This window comes from Lutjanus erythropterus, chromosome 10, assembly GCF_056507025.1.
Source record: "Lutjanus erythropterus isolate fLutEry1 chromosome 10, fLutEry1.hap2, whole genome shotgun sequence".
NCBI classification, from domain to species: domain Eukaryota; kingdom Metazoa; phylum Chordata; class Actinopteri; order Lutjaniformes; family Lutjanidae; genus Lutjanus; species Lutjanus erythropterus.
This window is the reverse complement of record NC_139326.1, coordinates 38,466,528-38,487,090: the sequence shown is the minus strand read 5'-3', so window position 1 is coordinate 38,487,090 and position 20,563 is coordinate 38,466,528. Positions and strand designations below refer to the sequence as shown.

Genomic DNA, 20,563 nt, shown 5'->3' with positions numbered 1-20,563 from the left:
AACATGCTTATGAATAGTATATTCCATTTCTGACATATTCTGCTTGTAAATCCTACACACAAATCGTACACACTGGACCTTGATATGGTGAATGTGTTGCTTTACACATCCACATTTACAAACAAGAGAAAACACTACAGAACAGTATAAACTAACTTTCTACATTGAGTTTGCAGCAGAGTTTTGTATAGAAGAAAAGAGCTGTATCTAGAAAGCAGTGTGACCCCCCCCCCCCCCACTGAGACAAAGAGAAAAGAGGAGAGGAAGGAAGAATGAGAAAGAAAAGAAAGAAAAACGGATTGCACCAGAAAAACACTGCCCTGCACCCAATTTTTTCAAGTCTGTGACATATTCTACAGATACAGACACTGACACTGCAGTGACAGGTGTCATGTCGCTGATATAATGTTAATATGATATATAATTTTCACTGTGTATTTATATTATATTATATTAAATTTTAGAGGAAATGATTAGGTGTCTTCATAAATGTTTTACTTTATCAAAATTCAAGTAGAGTACAGTTGGACTTCAGCTCTCCTTCCTCCTCTGTGTGACAGTGTGAAGGGCAGCTGGGAGCTGAAACTCAGTAACAGATCCTGAAACCAGAGCAGTGATAAGAGTGTGTCCTCTACCTTTTCTCCAGTGTTCATCTTTTTGCTGGCAGAGAACTCTTTCAGAGAGCGAGTCACAGCCCTGTGCAGATGGAAGAGACAGAGACAGAAAAGGACAAGGAAAGTCAGGGAAAATGAGGCGTCGAATGAAAACTGAGAAGCTTCTCTGTTTGCTGATTCCTGAGAGGACTGCCGCTCTGCGACAGCTTCATGACACAGCTGTAGGTGTGTGATGGAGGAGGTCGCTCCTCTGGCTGTTTATCCGTGTCGTGAGCGTGTGTGTGTGTGTGTGAGCAGAAAGTGAAAGACACTCACGTTGACACCTCAGCGATGTGTTTGTGTCTCAGAGTCAGCCACAGGTCGTCGTCCTCATCCAGCACCACATCCTTCGTTCTCGTCTCTCCCATTCCACTGGTCTCAAAACTGACAGACAGGGCGAGAGAGGTTCACAGACTATAGGTGTGCAGCTAAGAGAGCAGAGGCAGAACTACCATATATGCAGGTAATGCAGATCCATCGAGGCCGATGACCAACTTGGCCCCATGTGCACAAGCCTTCAATAATTTACTATATAGATGCGGACCCTAATCTTCATATGACAATATAACAACACACTCTCACTGCCACTTCTCAGCACATAATTCTATACGTGGGCATGGAAGATATTTATGTTGCTTATTCAGCTGAGACACTTAGTTCATGGTGTCACATATTTGATATTATTCACCAATAACATTACGTTAACACAAACTAAGGGCCCTCTCTTATACCTGGCGCAAAGCTGTTGCACTGGTGGCGTAGGTGGATTTGCTATCTTACACCGGTGCAAGTGCCATTTTTGCCATGTCTGCAAGATAGCAAATGTACTTGTGTCTGGTCTGTGGCCATAGGTGGAATGTCAAAAAAAATGAAGGCAAAACGAAGGGGAGGCCCAGTGCGTTTGCTATCTTGTGCTTGGCGCATTGGAGTAAAAACTACTTGCGCCCTGGACTGGCTAAAACCTGGTCAAAGCACAAAGTCTGTGGTGCAATAGGTCTGAATGCACAAGATAGCAACCAGCGCATTCACATCTGTGTTAAGGTGCACTGTCACCAGTTTTTATATGTGAGAAAGTGTGCTGACAGTAATGATGCTTTAATCTCTTATGATGCTCCAACACCAGATTTTGTCAGGCAAGCAAGTTTATCATTATCTTGGTCTCGCTATTACAACTCCTCCTCTATATTATGGCGTTACATTTCGCTGTTGTTGGTCGTTTTAAAGCTGCATGCTTTCACTTCTTTCATTCACTGACATTATGTTATATTATGTCTGATTGTGATGGGCAGGGCCCAGTTTGATCATCTTTAATTAGAGCCTGGTGCTGACTTGTTACACCACTGCAAGAGAGGAAGGCTTCTGTTTGTTCAATTTAATATAAAAATATGTCAGAGTGAAATGTTTCTGCATATCAAAACAGAGTGAAGCTGAAGACAGTTGGATTACATTTAACCCACAGCGTCACCACTGAAATATCCCAAACTAAGTGAGAGACAGTCACAATAATCAACAAAATATAACAACAAACTAGAAGAAGTCACTCAGAGATGGCGAGGCACCTACTGCAACGTCACAACTGCCAGATGCACCCAATGAAGATTTACCATGTTTTTAATAGTTTTTGCGTAGTATAATGTCAGTTTTATTTAAAGGTGCTGAATACAACATTCAGCCTTATTAGTTGTCAGCAAACAACTCTTTGCAAAGTAAAGATATAATGGAGTAAAGCCTTTCTGAGCAGCGAATGACATCAAACTCCCTGTATCTTTGTTGTTATTCAGATTTCTATTACTCAGTCCCTCCAGGAAGTTGTGATGTTATCATTGCAACAATTCATGCAAATTCAACCAATCCCTGTGAATTCTGCACAATTTTGTCCAACTTTTCCGCAAATATGACCAATCATCTTTGCTTCCTACGAGTTCTACCAATCACAGTAGTCTTGCATGCCATACATGTATGACCTAATGACAACTCAAGATTTATGATTTACTATTTTATTTTTATTTTATCTATATATTTTTATGTTGTCATGGATACTGAAAGGAACACATTTGTCATTGTTACTGGCATTAATCAACGATCTGTGCCCCTTTTTTAAATATAATTTTGTGGTGTTTTGAGTTTGAGCTCAAAAAGATTTTACTTCCCTAAGTGCACTTTTTCATCTACAAGCCTTTTTGGAGAGGTTACTTGAAATACTCAGTGTGCTTTTGTTCTCCCTGGAGCAAGTTGCCAACTATACAAAAAAATGCAACTTTTTCTTTTGCATCTTTCACTTGATCCCACAATTTAATAGTTAAAGAATGCATTAAAAAATAACAGAAAACTGTCATGACATCAGGCATTCTAGGCTGCAACAATCACAAAAAAGACAGCAAAATCCTAGAGGGACTGATTACTGACAAACAGTTACTAAAATATGTTTCTATAAACATTTTAGGCAGAAAAATGTAATGCAGTAAGAGAATTTTGAACCATTTGTGATCAACCCTGCTTAGTTTGACGGTGTCAGGAGTCTCAGTTGGAAAGTTGTTTCTAGAAGGGAACCCTAGATTTGTTCAGGAAGTTCATGTTTTGGCATAGAGCTGATTAGACACTGAATTTAATTTCAACAAGTAGTAAAACATTATTTTGTCTAATTTTTCAGGTTTATAACAAACCACATTTCATGAAAGTTGGTTCAGAATTAAGAAAGTTACAGTTGATGATGGCCATGCCGACACAAAACAGAGATAACAGGCAAAGCTAACAAAACAGGGATCAACAACATGCCCAAAAAGTGGCCTGCAACAAAGTGGCCTGTTTGTTATTGATGTGGGCGGCACGGTGGTGCAGTGGTTAGCACTGCTGCCTCACAGCAAGAAGGTCCTGAGTTCGATTCCCCGGCTTGCTGGGGCAGGGCCTTTCTGTGCGGAGTTTGTATGTTCTCCCTGTATCTGCGTGGGTTCTCTGGCTTCCTCCCACAGTACATTCATTCACACCCATAGGTGTGAATGTGAGTGTGAGTGGTTGTCTGTCTATGTGTCAGCCCTGTGATAAACTGGTGACTTGTCCAGGGTGAACCCCGCCTCTCGCCCAATGTCAGCTGGGATAGACTCCAGCAGCCCCGCGACCCTTATGGAATAAGCGGTTACAGAAAATGAATGAATGAATGAATGTTATTGATGTAACAGAGCAGCCAGTGAAATGGGATTGTTAGGGTTTTTAAAAAAATGCAACCATGAGATCTTTGAGCACATAATCATAAATGTCAAAAAATATTAGGTTCAGCAGTGTAGTGTAGGGTACAATAGTATGCAAATTTAGCTGCAGTCACACACACACGCACACACACTTTGAGAAGATAAATAATCAACACAATATTAAAGAATAAGAGACCAACATTTCTCAGGAGCTGTCAGACCTCATTCTTACCTGTAGACGTCGTTCTCGATGCCCAGCAGGTCGTAGGCCATCGCCTGCAGCGTGAGCTCATGCAGGAGAGGCGACACGGGATCAAAACCTCGATCCAGAATGAGCAGCTGAGTGCGAGACTTGTCAGGACCCTGGAGGCATCAGAACAGAAACAAAACACAGCACACACTGTAGAAAACTGATTTTTTTTAATACTCTTTACTCAGAGCACATTGTTCAATATTGCTAAATTACACAGCAGCCAGTCAACTGAAGTCTGATCATTTTATTAACCACAGTCTGCAGGTGTCCACATTACTTCAACTTTAAAAAACATAACAGTGTAACTGAATGAGTGAATAAAAACATAACATCTTCAAAACTGCAGTTAATAAGTACGGCGACATATTCCTGCCACACCAGAAAAAGACATATGGATCAGTATCACATTATAAATTGAAAAGTTTATTATTGTAACAAGATATTTTCAAGCTATTGTGATAAATTTATTCTGTTATAACAAAAGACTTTTATTGGTATAACAATACACTTTTACACATTTTAGTATTATTCCCATTGTACACGTCATTCCAGCCTCTGTCAAAATAAAAATTCTGTTCCCAGTGTAGCTAAAAAAGGAACATTTCAACATCTGTAGCTGTGAACCGAGAGGTATTTCAATTTGCACACCATATCAAAAAAGTCTGACCTAACTGGTGTTATGTACTGAATCCAATTTTCCCAAATCCTCTTGAATTTGTCAGAATAGTGTATTTTCATAATCTTCTAACAATATGCATTATCACATTATACCTAGAAATGTTTTATATTATAATATGTTATTACCGTATAATATGAAACTGTTTTTACAAGATAAATAATATGTTCTTCTAACAAGAAAACTTTCCTGCTGTAGTGTGATAAGATTGTGTGAAAAACACCTTGTTATAACAAGAAATTTGTGCCATCATAATGTGATACTGACCTGCTTTTCTTTTTCTGGCTTGCAGTTATGAGCTGCCATAATAAAAAAAAAGTGTAACCTCCCTTGTTTTAACTGAAGAACTTTTACTAGGAGCATCGTTCCTTCAGCTGAAGTTAAAACATACATTATGAGTGCTGATAAATGTACACTGTCCATTATCTGAAACGCTCTGAAAGGCTGAACTTTCACTTGTGTCCAGCTATAGTTTGGTCATGATGCTGCACTTCCTTACCTCTCCCATGGTGGGGTCATCAGCCTTGTAGCCGTCCAGCTTCTCCTGAAGCATCTGGGCCAGAACCGCACAGTCTTTGTACTCCCTGAAGCAACACACACATACAGCACCACACAAAACCACATTCTTATCATGAACATACTGATGTTACATCTATTGATCATAATTTCCTTAAAAATGTGTGTATAAGTAGAACATCAAACTGCACTTAAACTTTACAAATGACTTTTCAGTACTGCAGTATGTATCTGGCTGAGCTTCATGCTAAATGAATCTTTTTCCACAGGATTCCAAAGGTTTTTTGCCATGGTTCAAATTCAAGAGCTAATCTATGATACCATGAATTTTAGCTAGAAAAGCTGTCATTGGATAACATGAGTGAATGAGTCACCTGAATTCAAATAAAAGCCAGCAGCATGAGGCAGCTGCCGATACGAGCAAATATATTGAACTATCTGCACTCTTTAAATCACAAGGTAAATTCAATATAAGGTACATTTTCACAAAAAACACTAGTCAGGATTAATGGCAGGAGCTGCTGGAAGAATCTTAACTGGAAACATCTGTGTTCTGTTCTGTGTCAGCAACTTAAAGGGATAGTTCACCCAAAAGCGAAAATTCAGTCATTATCTACTCACCATCATGCTGTTGGGTTTAGTTCCTTTAGTTCCACAAAACACAGCGAAAAACAGTGTTGCAGAATCTCAAACAATAGAAGTGAATGGTGACCAGTTTTCACAGGAAGACGGTGTTGCAGAATCTCCCAAACAATGGAAGTGAATGGTGACCAGTTTTCAAATGGAAAAAACAACTGGGAAAAAAAGGTCTCTGAAAGCCCCAAAATGCCAAGTTAATTTTAATTTAATTTTATGTTTTTATTCTGTTGTTTTTTTATGTCTGAAAACTGGTCACCATTCACTTCTGTTGTTTGGGAGATTCTGCAACACTGTTTTCCTGTAAAACTCCAGCAGTGTTTTGTGGACTACAAAACAAAACCAGACCTTCAATCAGCATGAGGGTGAGTAGATAATGACTGAATTTTCATTTTGGGGTGAATTATCCCTTTAAGGATGTCTTCAAAACATGCCTGTTCAAAATAAAAGCCTGCTTCGCTTTGAGGTCTTTGAGAATCTACAGTATTGTATATGTGAGCGACTCTGAAAACAGCCGGAGTGTTAAGACCCTGTTAGATTTCTCTTATTTCAAACAATAAGGGGTAGAGAAAATAAAAACAAACAAACAAACAAATAAATATCACATCGTGTATGACGACACCAAAGACTGGCATAATGTTTTCAATGGAATCCATCATTGTAAAAACTGGCAGAGGTGTGTTCTGGGATGCCCTGGCTGTTCTCACCCTCTGTATCGGACTCCAGGATACTCTTTGAGGGTGTTACAGAGGGTGGCGAGCTGCTCAGCACAACGCTCCAGCATGTTGTTCTTCACATCAGCCTTGAAGGGGCTGTAGAAGTCCTGAAAGGCATCCACTTTATCCAGGGAGTAGACCTGGACACAGAGGACAGGACAGAGAGACAACATTTCAACTTTGTCGTCCCCAGCGTCTATGTTGAGATCTAAACATAACCTGAACTGATCCTGTTCTTTATTATACTCAACTCTGATAAAGAATTATTTGTGTTCTATGATGATCTAAATTGTATTTAGTGATCACTTCTCAAGGAAATATTAATAATTTGGGCGTTAAAATGGTTAAAAGTAAAATGATAAATTAAAAATGTTGTCCACCGGAAGCTTCTGTCTAAAAGTATTGGAACTGGCACTCAATAGCTGACAGTAATTAAACCATCTCCCACACACACATACACACACACTGACACATGTATACAAGCACCCATCTGTTACTGACTCCATCACATGATAACAATCCTTGTGCTTTCTCTTGTCACACATCTTATCTGCGCTCCCATTGGCTGCAGAGCGTGAGGATCGGCCCACAGGCCAATGAGGTAAAGGGATGAGTGGAAAGGTGGGGGGGGGGGGCAGGGCTGCTGTAATGTGTCCCTCCCTCTCAGGATTAAGCCTGCAGGACAACAGCAGAGGATTGAAGGCTAACGCTGATCCAACACAAAACACTGCTGGTGTGTTCCTCTTCACTGCTCTTCCACGGTGCTCAAAGCACCAAAAAAAAAAAAAAAAATACAGTTGAAAAATTCAAAACCAGTGTCTCTTTCCAACAATCATGACGGAGTAATCAAAAATAATCCACAGATCTTGTTGTGAGCAGTTTCTTTCTGCAGTAGAATCCACCTTTAACTACTTTTCTTCAGAGCCCCTCCTACTTGTATTTAAGGAAAGCTGAGCCCCCTTTTCCCTTTTTTATATTGTTCTTAGTTCTTTTCCCCTTGTTTCTATTCATTTTCTGTAACCGCTTATTACATAAGGGTCGCGGGCTGCTGGAGTCTATCCCAGCTGTCATTGGGCGAGAGGCGGGGTACACCCTGGACAAGTCGCCAGTTCATCGCAGCTCTTGTTCCTATTGCTTATTTCTTATTGTTAATTTATTTATTTTGGGACTAATAAAAGATTATCTTATCTTAAATTTGCTGTCCAAAATCAACATCAGTTATAATTGTTTCCATCCTTAGAACCTTTACCTTTGGTAAATCTGATTTTCAGATCTTGGGGAACCCCTGTGAATTCTGGCGCTGCCCTAAGGGGAGCTTGGACCCCTGTTTCCCTGTTGCCTGCACAGGACAAACTGCACTGTCCATAGTTCTGAAACAGCAGCTAAGCTACAGTCACATATATGAATCTCAGCCAATAATTTTGTTATTTTTGCTAAAGCTTAAACATAGGGGCAAAAAATACAACTGAAGTGGGCTAATACCCCTCATGGTGGTGGGATTATGTTGTGGAGACCTACTCCAGGAGGTTTCACTGATAAATACAAAAAGAAAAACAAATATGTGTATAAGAATTTTTAAAAATTATTTCAATTATTACATTAACAATTCATGTGCGCAATTTAGTATAACCTTTCACCTTCTTGTCATTAGTCATGTCTTGTGGGTAAACCATTCAAACTATCAATTGCTTGGATTTAATATAGTTTTATTTTGATCTTGAACAGTGATATGTGGATATCATCACTGTCCAGTTAACATCACTTATCTCCAAAATATAGATTTTTCAGAAGCCAGGAAAAAAAGCCATGTTGTCAGTTTGTGGTAAAGCTTTTTTCAGATGATACAGTGGCTTTGTAAATGGGTTGTTTGGCTTAAGAAATAAAGAACTGTCCCTTTTAAAATTCATATATTAATATATTATGGACATAGTGCAAATGATCGGAGACCTGTGGCACACAGAGGATGCCTGCTAGATGTCAACTCTATTTGGGTTGTGGGGATAATAAAAGTCTTGACACCATGTTTTCTTCAATAATAATTTCAAGTTTTATCTTGCAATATACAGAGCCTATAACCAGATGCACATTACATAATCAGTTGTTTAAAAAAAGCCATATATGGTTAAATACAGGGTTTTAAGTTTGCTTCATGTATTGGAACAAAAACGTTGCATAGTATATGTCAGTTTTACCAGATAACTTTTTTAGCAGTAGCCGCTACAGCTGCTGGATATGACCTTAGTTAACTGATTTAAAAAACATAAAAGACAAGTTTTACTCCATCCATCCTCCTCCAAAATGTTTGGATGATGTACAGGACAAATGTAATAAGATCACCCACTACAACATCTCACCATGACAACAAACTTCATTCAGAGCGACAAAACAGAGGTGGGTTCCTCTGTAGCTTTGATACACAGTTGAGTGAAATCGTTCCAAATCTCATCCATCATATCTGAGGCAGACGACTATGAGCGCCTGCTGTAGTCTAATCTCAGTCTAGACAGCGTCTTACCTGAGATTCATAGGGCAGAAAGGCGATGTGGATCTCAGTCAAGGCCTTCATGGCTTTGGAGGCGCGGGATTTGGTCAGCAGTCCAAACAACGAGTCTGGGATTGCTGCAGAAGATTTAAAAAAAAAACACGGTGACTGACCGAGACAGTTAGGAGTTATATAAAACAATCTGAATTTTGTTACATTCCTAAATTAGAAAATGTTTCAATTGACCTATTATTGCTAGAGGCTGTTCTCTTAAAGGGGAACCAATGTTACACATAAAGGTCAGGTTAATCGTACACAGCCTGTGAAAAAGTTGCATGATGTCCTCTGTGGCTCTGGAGCTCAGCTTGGACTTTAAGACTTTGGAGAATTTTAACAAAAGCCCGCAAAGTTGGACATGGAGTTTGAAGTACAGTTCTGTTTATATAGAGCTGCATTATGTGAAAAGTAGGAGCATCATCATCAAGATGTATTTGAAGGCCCTCATTGTTCCTACCAGCCTGGACCCCTGGACAGGGACCCCAGCTGTCTTGGGTACAAGTGTGGTGTTAGTAGCATGTTGTTCCAGATAAGGTGAGACACTGGGCGTCCAGTAGCTCAGTTGGTAGAGTGTGCGCCCTGTCTGCTGAAGCAACTAGTCTTCTGCAGCACCTTGTTTGTGGGTCTCACTAGTTTATCAGCCCATTGTGTGTAGTCAGTGTGTGTTCCCTGCTTCAGTTGTCAGCTTGTCTCTGTCTACCCCAAAATGTCTCTGTATCTGTTCTGCAGTTATTCTTTGTTGTTTTGTGGACTCTCTAGTTGGGATTTTTGTTTGCTGGACAGTGTTTCTCCTGGATTCACCAGCTGCCCTTTGTTGTTTTGTGTTAGGTAAAGTTACCTTTTTTTCATTTACTCCTGTGTGTCCTAGATCAAAAATCTAGCAAAGACAGTCAGTAGCATTTTTCTGACCATTAAACCCTTAGCAGACCTTTATTTTGAAAGGGCTCAGTGTTGTGTTCATTGGTAATGATAATGAACTGTATCTTTTATATTAACTGGGTTAACTTTATTCACTCAGTGCTGCACATCCTTGTTGTTTATGTTGTTCTTCTTCTACTTTTGCTACTTCTATCACTGTGATCTGTAATCAGCAGCATGGTTCACTGTAAAACATCAAGGTCTGGATGTTGAAAACAATGCAATTCACAAAGGGTGACCAATAGTAGAAGTGTCCTATTTAGAACACTTCTGATCATTCCATTATTAGAGATTTCGCCATTATTAGGATCTTATATCTGGCCCTTATATTGTGTCTGGCCCACAGCAGCCTGATCCATTTCTCATGTTCCCCCCATGAAAAACAATTGGCCACCCCTGCTCTAGTCCTTTTTTTAACATCTTCAGCTGTCTCTATATAATAAAGGCCAAAAGACCAAAAAATATTATAATAAAAGGTGTGGTGAGACATGAAATAAGATCCAGATCCAGAGGTCCAGTCTGAGTAAAAGATGCATGAGTCTGAAGGGTTAACAGACACTGCAGAGAAACACTGCACAGTGCTTTGTAACACACTGAAGAGGGACTTCATAACTCTGGAAAGTCACCACAGAGACAATAACTTTATCTTCCATGTTAACATGCATAAAATATTCTGTTTTTCACCCTTGTTTTGCAAAAAGACTACTAAACTGTTTACATGGCTAATGAAAATGAATACAGGAGTATGCATGCAGCTGTGCATACTCCTAGTGTTTAAAATGGAACAGCTGGAGCTGCTCGAGCCATTTTGTTTTTTTCCAAGTTTTCCACAGGTGGCAGACATATCCATATCCATATCCAAAAATTAAATTTATTGATATACAAGTCTTTCATCACATTTTAAAACATTATTAAATACTTAAGATACATAGCGTGATGTTTAAAAGAAGATCTGTGGCCTTTGATGCGCATGCATCTCTAACCCAGCCTTATAAACTGTGGGGCAGTTGGTATGTTTTCTGCCTGTAACCAGGAAAGAGACCGTGTGTCACAAACTGTTCTAAAAACCTCAACTGAGATGCATATTCTGAATGCACTTTAGACAAGTCCAAAGAATGCTGTTAAAAGCTGAAAAATAGGAGCATATCCCACGTCTTTACTGGAAAATGCTACATTCGGTATAATACACTGTTTGCATGACCCCTATCATACTCGGTATCTTGTCATATTTGGTATAATAGTGGAAAATTAGAGTGCATGTCAACAGAGTCACTGATTGCAGGTGAATAGTATAAATAAACTGTTCAGACATCTTCCAGGAATGTGTGCTTCACCTATTTTATTGGACAGTTCAGGGCCTTGTCAGAAGATGTTGCATTCTCTTGAAAAATGTATTTCAGATAGTTTGATTTTGTTTTTGTTCCATTTCCGATAAAGTCCAACATTTCACACCAATGAGGTTTAATCCAATGAGAGGGCAGCCACACAATCCAGCTGTGCCCACATGTCGACAAAGAAAAAGCCGACTGTTTTAAGATTTTAAGAGTTCTGTAAGAGAGAGCAAATGAACAATATGTACTTTTATGGCAGAAATTATAATTTTGATTAAGAAGTACAGGGATCAAATTATTTTAGCTTTTTCCACTGCTATGAGCTGCAGTATGTTAGCCTTATTTCAGAGGGATAAACACTCATTAAAGGGACAGTTCACCCCAAAATCAAAAACATATTTTTCCTCTGCCCTGTTAGTTCTATTTATTCATGTATAGTGTTTTGGTGTGAGTTGGAGAGTTTTGGAGATATCGGCCATAGAGACGTCTGCCTTCTCTGAGATATAATATTGGACTAAATGGCAGTAGTTCTATGGGGCTCCAATCAAGAAAAAAATACATTAGAAAAATTCTAAACTGGTGTCTTTTTCCAAAAATCACGACCTGGTTACTCAAGATAATCCATGCCCCTCGCTGTGAGCAGTTTTATGTAGGAATTATTTTATCTCAGCAGTGATATCTACCAGAATTACTTTAGAATTACCGGTGTTACTTTGTTTCTAATAGAAAGAAATTTGAATTTAAAAAGAATTTTGTCCCTAGTCTTTTGGATTTGGGGATCCAGATAAAATCTCCTGTGACTGGGATAGATGGATAAATAGCACTACAGGGGGGCAAATAAGTATTTTTGATTTTGTGGAGAACTGTCCCTTTAAGAAGTTTTTGAAAGACTCTAAGTTTGGTTTAACTACAAGCCCCCCCTGACATGATTTGTGTATTCTGAGGGAGAAAACACAAATACTCTAAAGTCTCTTTATTAACTTTGAGTTTGAAAAATGTTCCGTCTATATTTTTGCTGGTGTGGAAATGGATTTACTTACTGTCAGTGAAGAAGACGTGAGCTGCTCGGTACCTCGGAGCCTGCGGGTCTCTGAAGTCATCAATCAGACCCTCGACAGACTGAGACAGCAGAGAACAATGATTTAGACTACAAACTATCAGTTTGACAGGGAATGACAGTTTGGACAATTCTTCACTCTATTCAAAGGTTAGTGGAAAGTAATACTGAATACAAATCCAGCGTGTTTCCAACTTTATTAAACATGACATTTAAAAAAAGAAGATCTGCAGGTTTTTAGAACCTCCAGCACTCAAACTAACCATAACACCCACTGGAACTGCATTTTGAAGTATTCAATGACAATAAAGTGGCATTTCTCAGTGCTGGACGTCAGTGTACAGGAGCTGTGTCAGTTACCTCGTCTGAGGGGGTGATCAGGTAGATGGCCTCCATGCTGGGCAGAGGCTCACGCCGCTTGTTTATGTCTTCTACAACTGGAGAGAGCAGAAGAAACAGTAATAATCAATACTCGTTGATCAGCTTAGACTACAACTATGATCTCCAATAAGTCTGTAGGAACATCACTGCACTCAGATCAGCCTGTGTTTCAGAACTGTCTATTGTTCAGTTTAGAAAAGGTTAGTGGAAGGAACTTTTGGTTTTGTGCAGGCTGATCTGATCAAATCTTTTTCCTTTTTTTTCATGCCAGTGAGTTTAAACAACAGAAATCACATAGAATCTGATCGAGCCACTTTCATATGTATTCCTAAATTAGATGCAGATCAGATTTTTTGTAGCCCACAGGATGAACAGGATGTTGGGTTCATGTGACTTTGACAGTATGTCTGCAGTGTGTTGCTAACTAGACTCTTGCTGACAGATGCAGTCAAAAGTAGTGATGGAGACACTGCCTTGTTCAAATGTACATTTCCTTTGATTGTCGATTTACTTTGTTTGTATGCAGGTTGCATTAATGAATGCACCAGACTGGAACTTCTTATGCATATGAGATTGGATTAGTAACACACTAATGTTTGCTTAAGTATGATAATACCCTAACTACATTAACTTTGAGCCTGTAAGCAAAGGTTATGTAACGCAATCTACACTTTATGATATGGTGACATGCGTTAGGTAGATTAACCACAGCAACATCAAGTTCATTGTTTAGGCTTTGGATAGCCGTGACATATCCCTGTTGTTTTATAGCTAATGGCTAGTTTATAGCACAATTAATAACCAGAGGGGGTTTGTAAACCTTTCATTTGAATATGTGATATTCTAATAACATTACATATTGTTATTTGCCCTGTCAATCATGCTAAAGCAGGGACAATACAGATTTTGTTAATATTTATTTATCCTTAAAGTGATAGTCCACCCAAATATGATAAGTCAGTCATTATCTCCTCACCCTCATGGTGATTGAAGGTCGGGTTTATTTTTCAGTCCACAAAACACTGCTGGAGTTTCACAGGAAAACAGTGTTGTAGAGTCTCCTAAACAATGGAAGTGAATGGTGACCAGTTTTCAAATGTAAAAAACAACTGAAAACAATATAAAATGCCTCCATACTGCTCGTCAGGCATAATCCAAGTCTCCTAAAGTCCCAACATGCCATATACACACCATCAAAACACACATACACTGAGTTCAGACAGTGTACATGTACATGTGAACGTGGCTCCAAGCTAAAAATCTATAGTGAAGATTCAGGCTACAAACATGGTGTAAATAAATTTTTTTAGTCAATTTGGCATGTTGGGGCTTTAGGAGACTTGGATTACACCAGACGAGCAGCATGGAGGTGACTTATGTTTGAAAACTGGTCACCATTCACTTCAATTGTTTGGGAATTTCTGTAATGCTGTTTTCCTGTGAAAATCCAGCAGTGATCTGTGGACTGAAAACTTAAACTCAGCCTTCAATCAGCATGATGGTCATGCAGTGTAGATATGATGGGTTTTAGTGTGCTTCCCCATGTATGACCCAAAGGCTTCAACAGAACCGGCACCAAAGTGTGGCACCAAGCAGAGAATTATAGCGTTGGTTTATGATGTAATGATCCTTCTTTCTTTTTTAGTCTCTTTGACTGCTGCTCCATACGTAAAGCTACTACAAGAAATTTTCAGGGGGTTATGAAACAATTTCAATTTATTGATTGTGCCTCTGTGTGACTTATGTAAGTTAACAAAACCATCCACAAGTAAATCAGAAAATAAGATAAAACTAGCTGGTGTTTACAATTTACCAGGCAAAGTTACAGTCAGTAGTAGTCACATAAAAAGAGGATTTTTTTTATTTAGACAATTTTATCTTTGACATTATATTTTGTGGTTATGAAAGTAGAAACACTGACCCTTTTGTCCATAGTGGACCCCAAAATCAACACAATATGACAGTTCAATATAGTAGCATTAATGCACAAATATTTCAATTGAATTAATTCCAGAAATTAACCATCATCACCTAAAATTTAGCCTAGCTAAATTTGATTAAACTGACTTTAAAACTACAACTGCAGTGAACTGAGGTGACCTGTGTGGTTTCTGTACTTACTGGTGATTCCCTCTGACATGATGTCTGTCATCTTACAGCAGGAAGAGACCATCCTCATACTCAGCTTGTCCACCACCAGCACCTGCCACACAGTCACACACAGCGCGGGCCTTTAATTCTGATATCCTCAGTGATTTTTATTCATATTCAGATCAAGATCACAGAAGAATGATGAAAAAAAACAGGAGCATTACATACCTTCCATTTTCCTTTCTCTCTTGCCTTCTTGATGACATTGTTCATTATCTCTGTGAAGGAGGAAACATGGACTTAGATCAACTTAAAATCTTCACAATATCATTCTCAACACTTTTCCAAAACACTTTTGCATCATTTAGTAGTTTGTTTGTTTTTTTCATTAAAGAAATGTTAACATCTCAGGGCGCCCCAGTACATCAGTTAGTAGAGAACGAGCCCCATGTGTCGGGACTGGTTCCCTGGTTCCTGTGTGTCATGGGTTCAGTTCCAGCTTCTGGACCCTTGCTGCACATCATTGCCCCACTCTCCCCCTTTTCTGTCCTATTTTCAGCTTTACTAACTAAATAAATTCATAAAAAAGTCCTACAAAATTCAAGTCAGTTAATCAAAATCATGCAAAAAAGTCAACATCCCAAAATGAAGCAAGATATTCCTGTTTTCTTGCTGCAGGTATTACAAGTGTTGAACTGTGCTCCCACTTGACAGTATTATCAAGCATGTGACCCACAAGTGAACCATGGAGTCAACAGACTGGTTAAGTAGCAGCCAGCTGTTTGAGTCAATGATAAAGTCAGCATCATCATTGACTGTGTATCAAGACATCGGGCTCGTTCGAGATGAACTGCGCCTCGCCTGGAAAGAAGACGAGCTCAGAGGGCTGCAGCATGGGATGGAAACAAAAAGCTGCAGTCAAGCTGGACAATTTTTGCAGACTTCAGAGAATATACAGGAAAAAACACTAACATCCTGTTAGGTCACCTGTAGGCTACCTGTATTTTGCAGAACGTGTTTATAGCTGTAGAAATAAAGTGTGTTCTTGATCGCTGACTGAAGGTGAAAAGGGAAGCTCCTCCTACTGTCACATGATCCTCTTCTATCTGCCTTATAAAGCACTTTGTAACTCGTCATATATATATTTAAGCTTTATTATCAGCCACAAAATATCTGCTTGTTAACAGATTAAAACTTCATTGCACAACATAAGACTAATATATCTAGCATTAAATATTACAATTACAGAGAAAGTTAGTATTTTATACAGCACTTGATGTTTGTTGTCAAAATTAAGAGCCAATCAGAGCCTGTCAGCTCATCGATCAGGTGACAGCCAGGTGTTTGCAGTCGGTGGAGATCAACCGTTGCGCCTGGCTTAAAAAAAACAAACTGCAGCCGCCTCGATGTGTGCATGATCTCAAAGCAAGTCGTGATCAAGTTGAACACAAATCTAACGGCATTGTGCGGCAATTGCCAGTGACTGATTCTGCGCAGGCCCGGATCATTTTGAACGCACCAAATTCTTTCGTTGGTTGCATCTGCACAGATGTCTCTGCTCAATCAATTTAATGTTCTTCATTGAAAATGACAATAATAAGGTAAACATTTTGCAATTTGCATGCCCTCCAGTATGAAATCATATCGCAATTGCAATACCAGTCAAAATAATCGCAATTAGATATTTTGGTACCAACTATGTCATGCAAGCTTGTTGGAAAGTTGGTTAACTGACGCTCCAAAGAGAGGCTAAGTTTTGGCGAGGTAAAAACTGTCATGGGCCTTGGTGTCTCACCTCAAGATATCTGAATGAAAGTAGGTTGTATAAGTACATGGATCTCCCTTTTACAGACATGCCAACTTTATGATAATCCCATTTGGGGCAAAAACCATGCAGTTTCACCTGCTCTGTCTGAAAAGTTCTGCATATTGGGGCCCATAAGCAATATAGGAATTGCATAAATTGGGGTCTGATTGGAAAGTTGAGACTCTTGACGCTTCAGTGAGCCCAGCTGTATTCACATGTGATGCTGTTTGTACCAACAGTCTCCATTTCATTGCAGTGAGACTATTTTTTTTTTTTCTTAACTTCACTGTGTAAATTAACCTATAGTGACCTCTAGGGTAATGACAGCCTCATGAAACTTCACAACCACAAACTGGAGACCTGGAGCATTCAGAGAATTGATGGCTTCCCTATGCATACTGACAACAGGAGGGTCTCTGAGCGCTCCCTGGAAAAGAGGCGCTCTGAAAATGCACTTCTTACATAAATCTCTGAAAAGTTCCTCAAGGTCTGGGTGTCCTAATGTGGTATCCTGGAGGAATTTTTGACCATTCTATCAACTCTCTAATGGTCAAAAATGGTTAAATTGTACACTAAAACTGCTGCAACAACTTTTAAGACACGATAGAGCATTATGGGAATGGCTAACACACTTCCTTCATAATGTTCTAAACTTTCGACAATTGAACAGGCGCCAAAACATAAAGTTTATTACAGGTTTATGACTGTGAAGGTAAATGACCTTCTGTGGTTTTGTATGAATTGTTCCACTCAGATTCAAGCATGTACAGTAAGGATATTTGTCTGTGGTCTGACCTTTTGACTTTAAGCAAATCTGAAGTTTCTTCTGGGTAATCAAAATAAATTGTCATTATCACCATACTTAAGTCATAACTATGCAATATTATTGCCATTTGTATTGTGATGTATTGTGATATATTGTGACTTATTACCTTTTTTCAACTGCAAATTATTTCCCCAGAGGAAAACTTTGTCAACATCTGATAAAGTTTTCAGTTTGTTCATCTCACGTCATGTTATAGTTCAGCTAGGTGGAGGACCCAAAGGCAGACGACACAAGACAGTAGGGAGCAGTTCAAAAAAGGGTTTAATGAAATAAAACAAAAGAAACAAAGGCTTACTCATATGCAGGGAGGTAAAAATCCAAAGACCAATGAAACTGAATTCACAAAGATAAACTCAAAAAACGGACACAGGTGGGCAAACAAGTGAAACACATGACAATCAAAAGGGCGGGAAAACAGACAAAGACAGGAAGTAAAAACAACAAAGACACACAAGGGAGAACCAAGACTACAAAATAAAACAGGAAGTGTCCAACAAAATCCAAAACCATGACATGAAAACACAGAAAATCACCATCTAGGGGACTGAAAAGTCATTTTACTATTTTAGTGCCAATACTTTTGCAATATTAACAATTTATACCATAAGATTGATCCTTTATGTCTGTGTATTTATACAATTTCCTCATGCAAAATATCACAATATTATGCTGTATTTTTCCCCCCGCCCCTATTTTTTGGGGACTTAATAAATGGATTCATTTTCAGAGGGCCACCTGTACATGCATACTTCCTGTTAGACTTATCTGTAGGCTAATTTTCAGTGAAGGCTTGGTGCTAACCAGGTTGACGTTGATGAAGACAGGTGAGAAATGAAAGTAACATTTGTCCTGCTGTTATTAAAGGTATGATTCTTCACTCATTATATTCATAGGAAATGTCCAGGGTCAGTCCAGTCCAGATGTCTCTGCTTGCATGTGTCAGGGTGTTTTATGTGAGGGACGGTCATTAAGAGGTGATTATGTACAATGATGAGTTTAACGCATTGGTCCAATTTCATAATTGCAACACTTAACATGATATATAGAGGTGGCCAGATGGCTCAGTTGGTAGAACAAGCACCCCATGTACCAAAGCTGTGAGTCCTCTGCAGTGTGACTCCCACCTGCGGTCCTGTCCTCACTTCAGCTGACACAAGAATTTCCTTCAGGATTAATAAAGTTTTATATTATCTTATCTTTACTTGTCTTGTCTTATAACAGCTCTGTACTGTAAACTTAAGTTTCGACTGTAAGACCCTCAATCAGTGGTGGAAAGAGTACTGAAAATCTGTGCTCAAGTACAAGTACTATTACATTACTATAATATTACTCAATTACAAGTAAAAGTACAGATGTTAGAAAAATACATAAGTAACAGTACAAAGCATTCTTGCTAAAAACTAGTCACAGTATGAGTTATTTTTTTAATCACTGATTTAAACATATCAATAATAGCAAGCAACCACTCAAAGGAGTTTCAATTTCTCTGTTTCTGTTTCTAATTTACTCCAAACTCTTGTGCTGTTTTGCTGCTCAGTGGTCACAGTCATCTCTGCAAACAAACTGGGGTTTCGGATTTTGTGCATTTTCTTGAACTGATAATTGAAAAGGCTGACAATCAATTAATCATTATTAATGTTTAAGATACACATGTTTTCTCTTATTTTCAATTTTTTTGTTCTCTTTTTCTTGTCATTTTAAGTTTGCTTAGTCAACAAATGGCTCTGCCAGACACTGCAATTTCTAGACTATTGCTAAATTAATTCATTTTTTAATAGATTGCTTAGAGGCAATCAGTGATTAATCATTAACCACTGTGTGTTTTATTTTTCATATGTCATCATTTTTATTCACACCTTTGGAATCAGATCACCTTATTGGACACAAAAATGCAGATGAAAGGTTTAGATATTAATTCAAACTGTACTCAGTACTCAATTATGTTTTTAAAAGTAAGTAGATTACATGGTGTAATGCTTACTTTAGTACAAGTAAAAGTACAGACTTAAAACTCTACTCATAAAAGTACAAGTACCCCAAAAAGCTACTTAATTAATTACAGTGTTGGTAATTACCCTCTAATAAATGGTCTAATACTGTCTATAGCTTGTAATGTCTTGTAAGTGTACCACTGGGTGTATAATGTCTAATTAGGTGTAGCTGTGTTTGCTTAATGTCTAAAAAAAGAACATACTGTTTCTAGTTTTTGTCTAATTTGATACAAAGAACAGTGTGTTAATTCTTACTAGTGTACTCTAAAATAAAGTCTGACCAATTTTCCTCACATAATGTGGCGTGAGGCTTGTATGATTCTCTTGGTGCCGCTAAAAAAAAGAGATTTCTGATATATGCTGGTAAACAATAAAACTGAACACACGCAACAAAATGATGCAAGCGCACAATCTCATCACACAGTCTCAAATCCTTTCCTGCGAGCAGCAGTGAAACAGTGGGGACAGATACATAACATGATCCCTCAGGAGGAAACTGAAGGCAAATAATATCATATAATATCCTCAGTAATGGAGGGCTGAGCTTATTACAGACAGAATAACACAAGCACATGAGTCAGTTCCAGAGGTGTGAATCAGACTGACGTTTGTGAGACAGAATCCTGTGCTTCACAACATCCTGTCACTCGTGTTGATGAGCAGCGCCCCAGTTTCCCTCAATGGAGGGGGGTGGGGGGGTGTGGGGGGGGTTTAAGCGTCTGTCCAGTGAGTCCGACTGAACATGCAGGGACGTGCCGCTGCTGCTGGGAGGGACAGGCCCACTGCAATCACCGCCTCTAATCTGCTCCCAATCCTCTTACCCCGTCCACCACTCCCCTCCGCTATTTCTGGGCCCTTTCTGTGTCAGCGGACGTGACATCACGGGGAAGCAGCATCACTCACACGCGCGCACACACACACACACACACACACACACACACACACACACACACACACACATACAAATACACACTGATAAATACACAG

General features: G+C 39.0%; 1 protein-coding gene across 3 annotated transcripts in view; it reads right to left on the bottom strand.

Annotated features, from left to right (window-relative positions):
- stxbp1b (syntaxin binding protein 1b) overlaps nt 1–20,563 on the bottom strand; it is a 38,977-nt gene that overhangs the window by 10,763 nt on the left and 7,651 nt on the right. For all 3 annotated transcript variants that reach the window (XM_084729254.1, XM_084729253.1, XM_084729255.1), the window contains exons 2-11: nt 15,181–15,230; nt 14,983–15,064; nt 12,841–12,917; nt 12,464–12,542; nt 9,151–9,254; nt 6,627–6,775; nt 5,267–5,351; nt 4,071–4,201; nt 930–1,037; nt 636–696 (exon numbers count right to left, since the gene is read on the bottom strand). In XM_084729254.1, the coding sequence (XP_084585380.1) occupies nt 636–696; nt 930–1,037; nt 4,071–4,201; nt 5,267–5,351; nt 6,627–6,775; nt 9,151–9,254; nt 12,464–12,542; nt 12,841–12,917; nt 14,983–15,064; nt 15,181–15,230 (926 nt within the window). The remainder of the gene's footprint in view (nt 1–635; nt 697–929; nt 1,038–4,070; nt 4,202–5,266; nt 5,352–6,626; nt 6,776–9,150; nt 9,255–12,463; nt 12,543–12,840; nt 12,918–14,982; nt 15,065–15,180; nt 15,231–20,563) is intronic.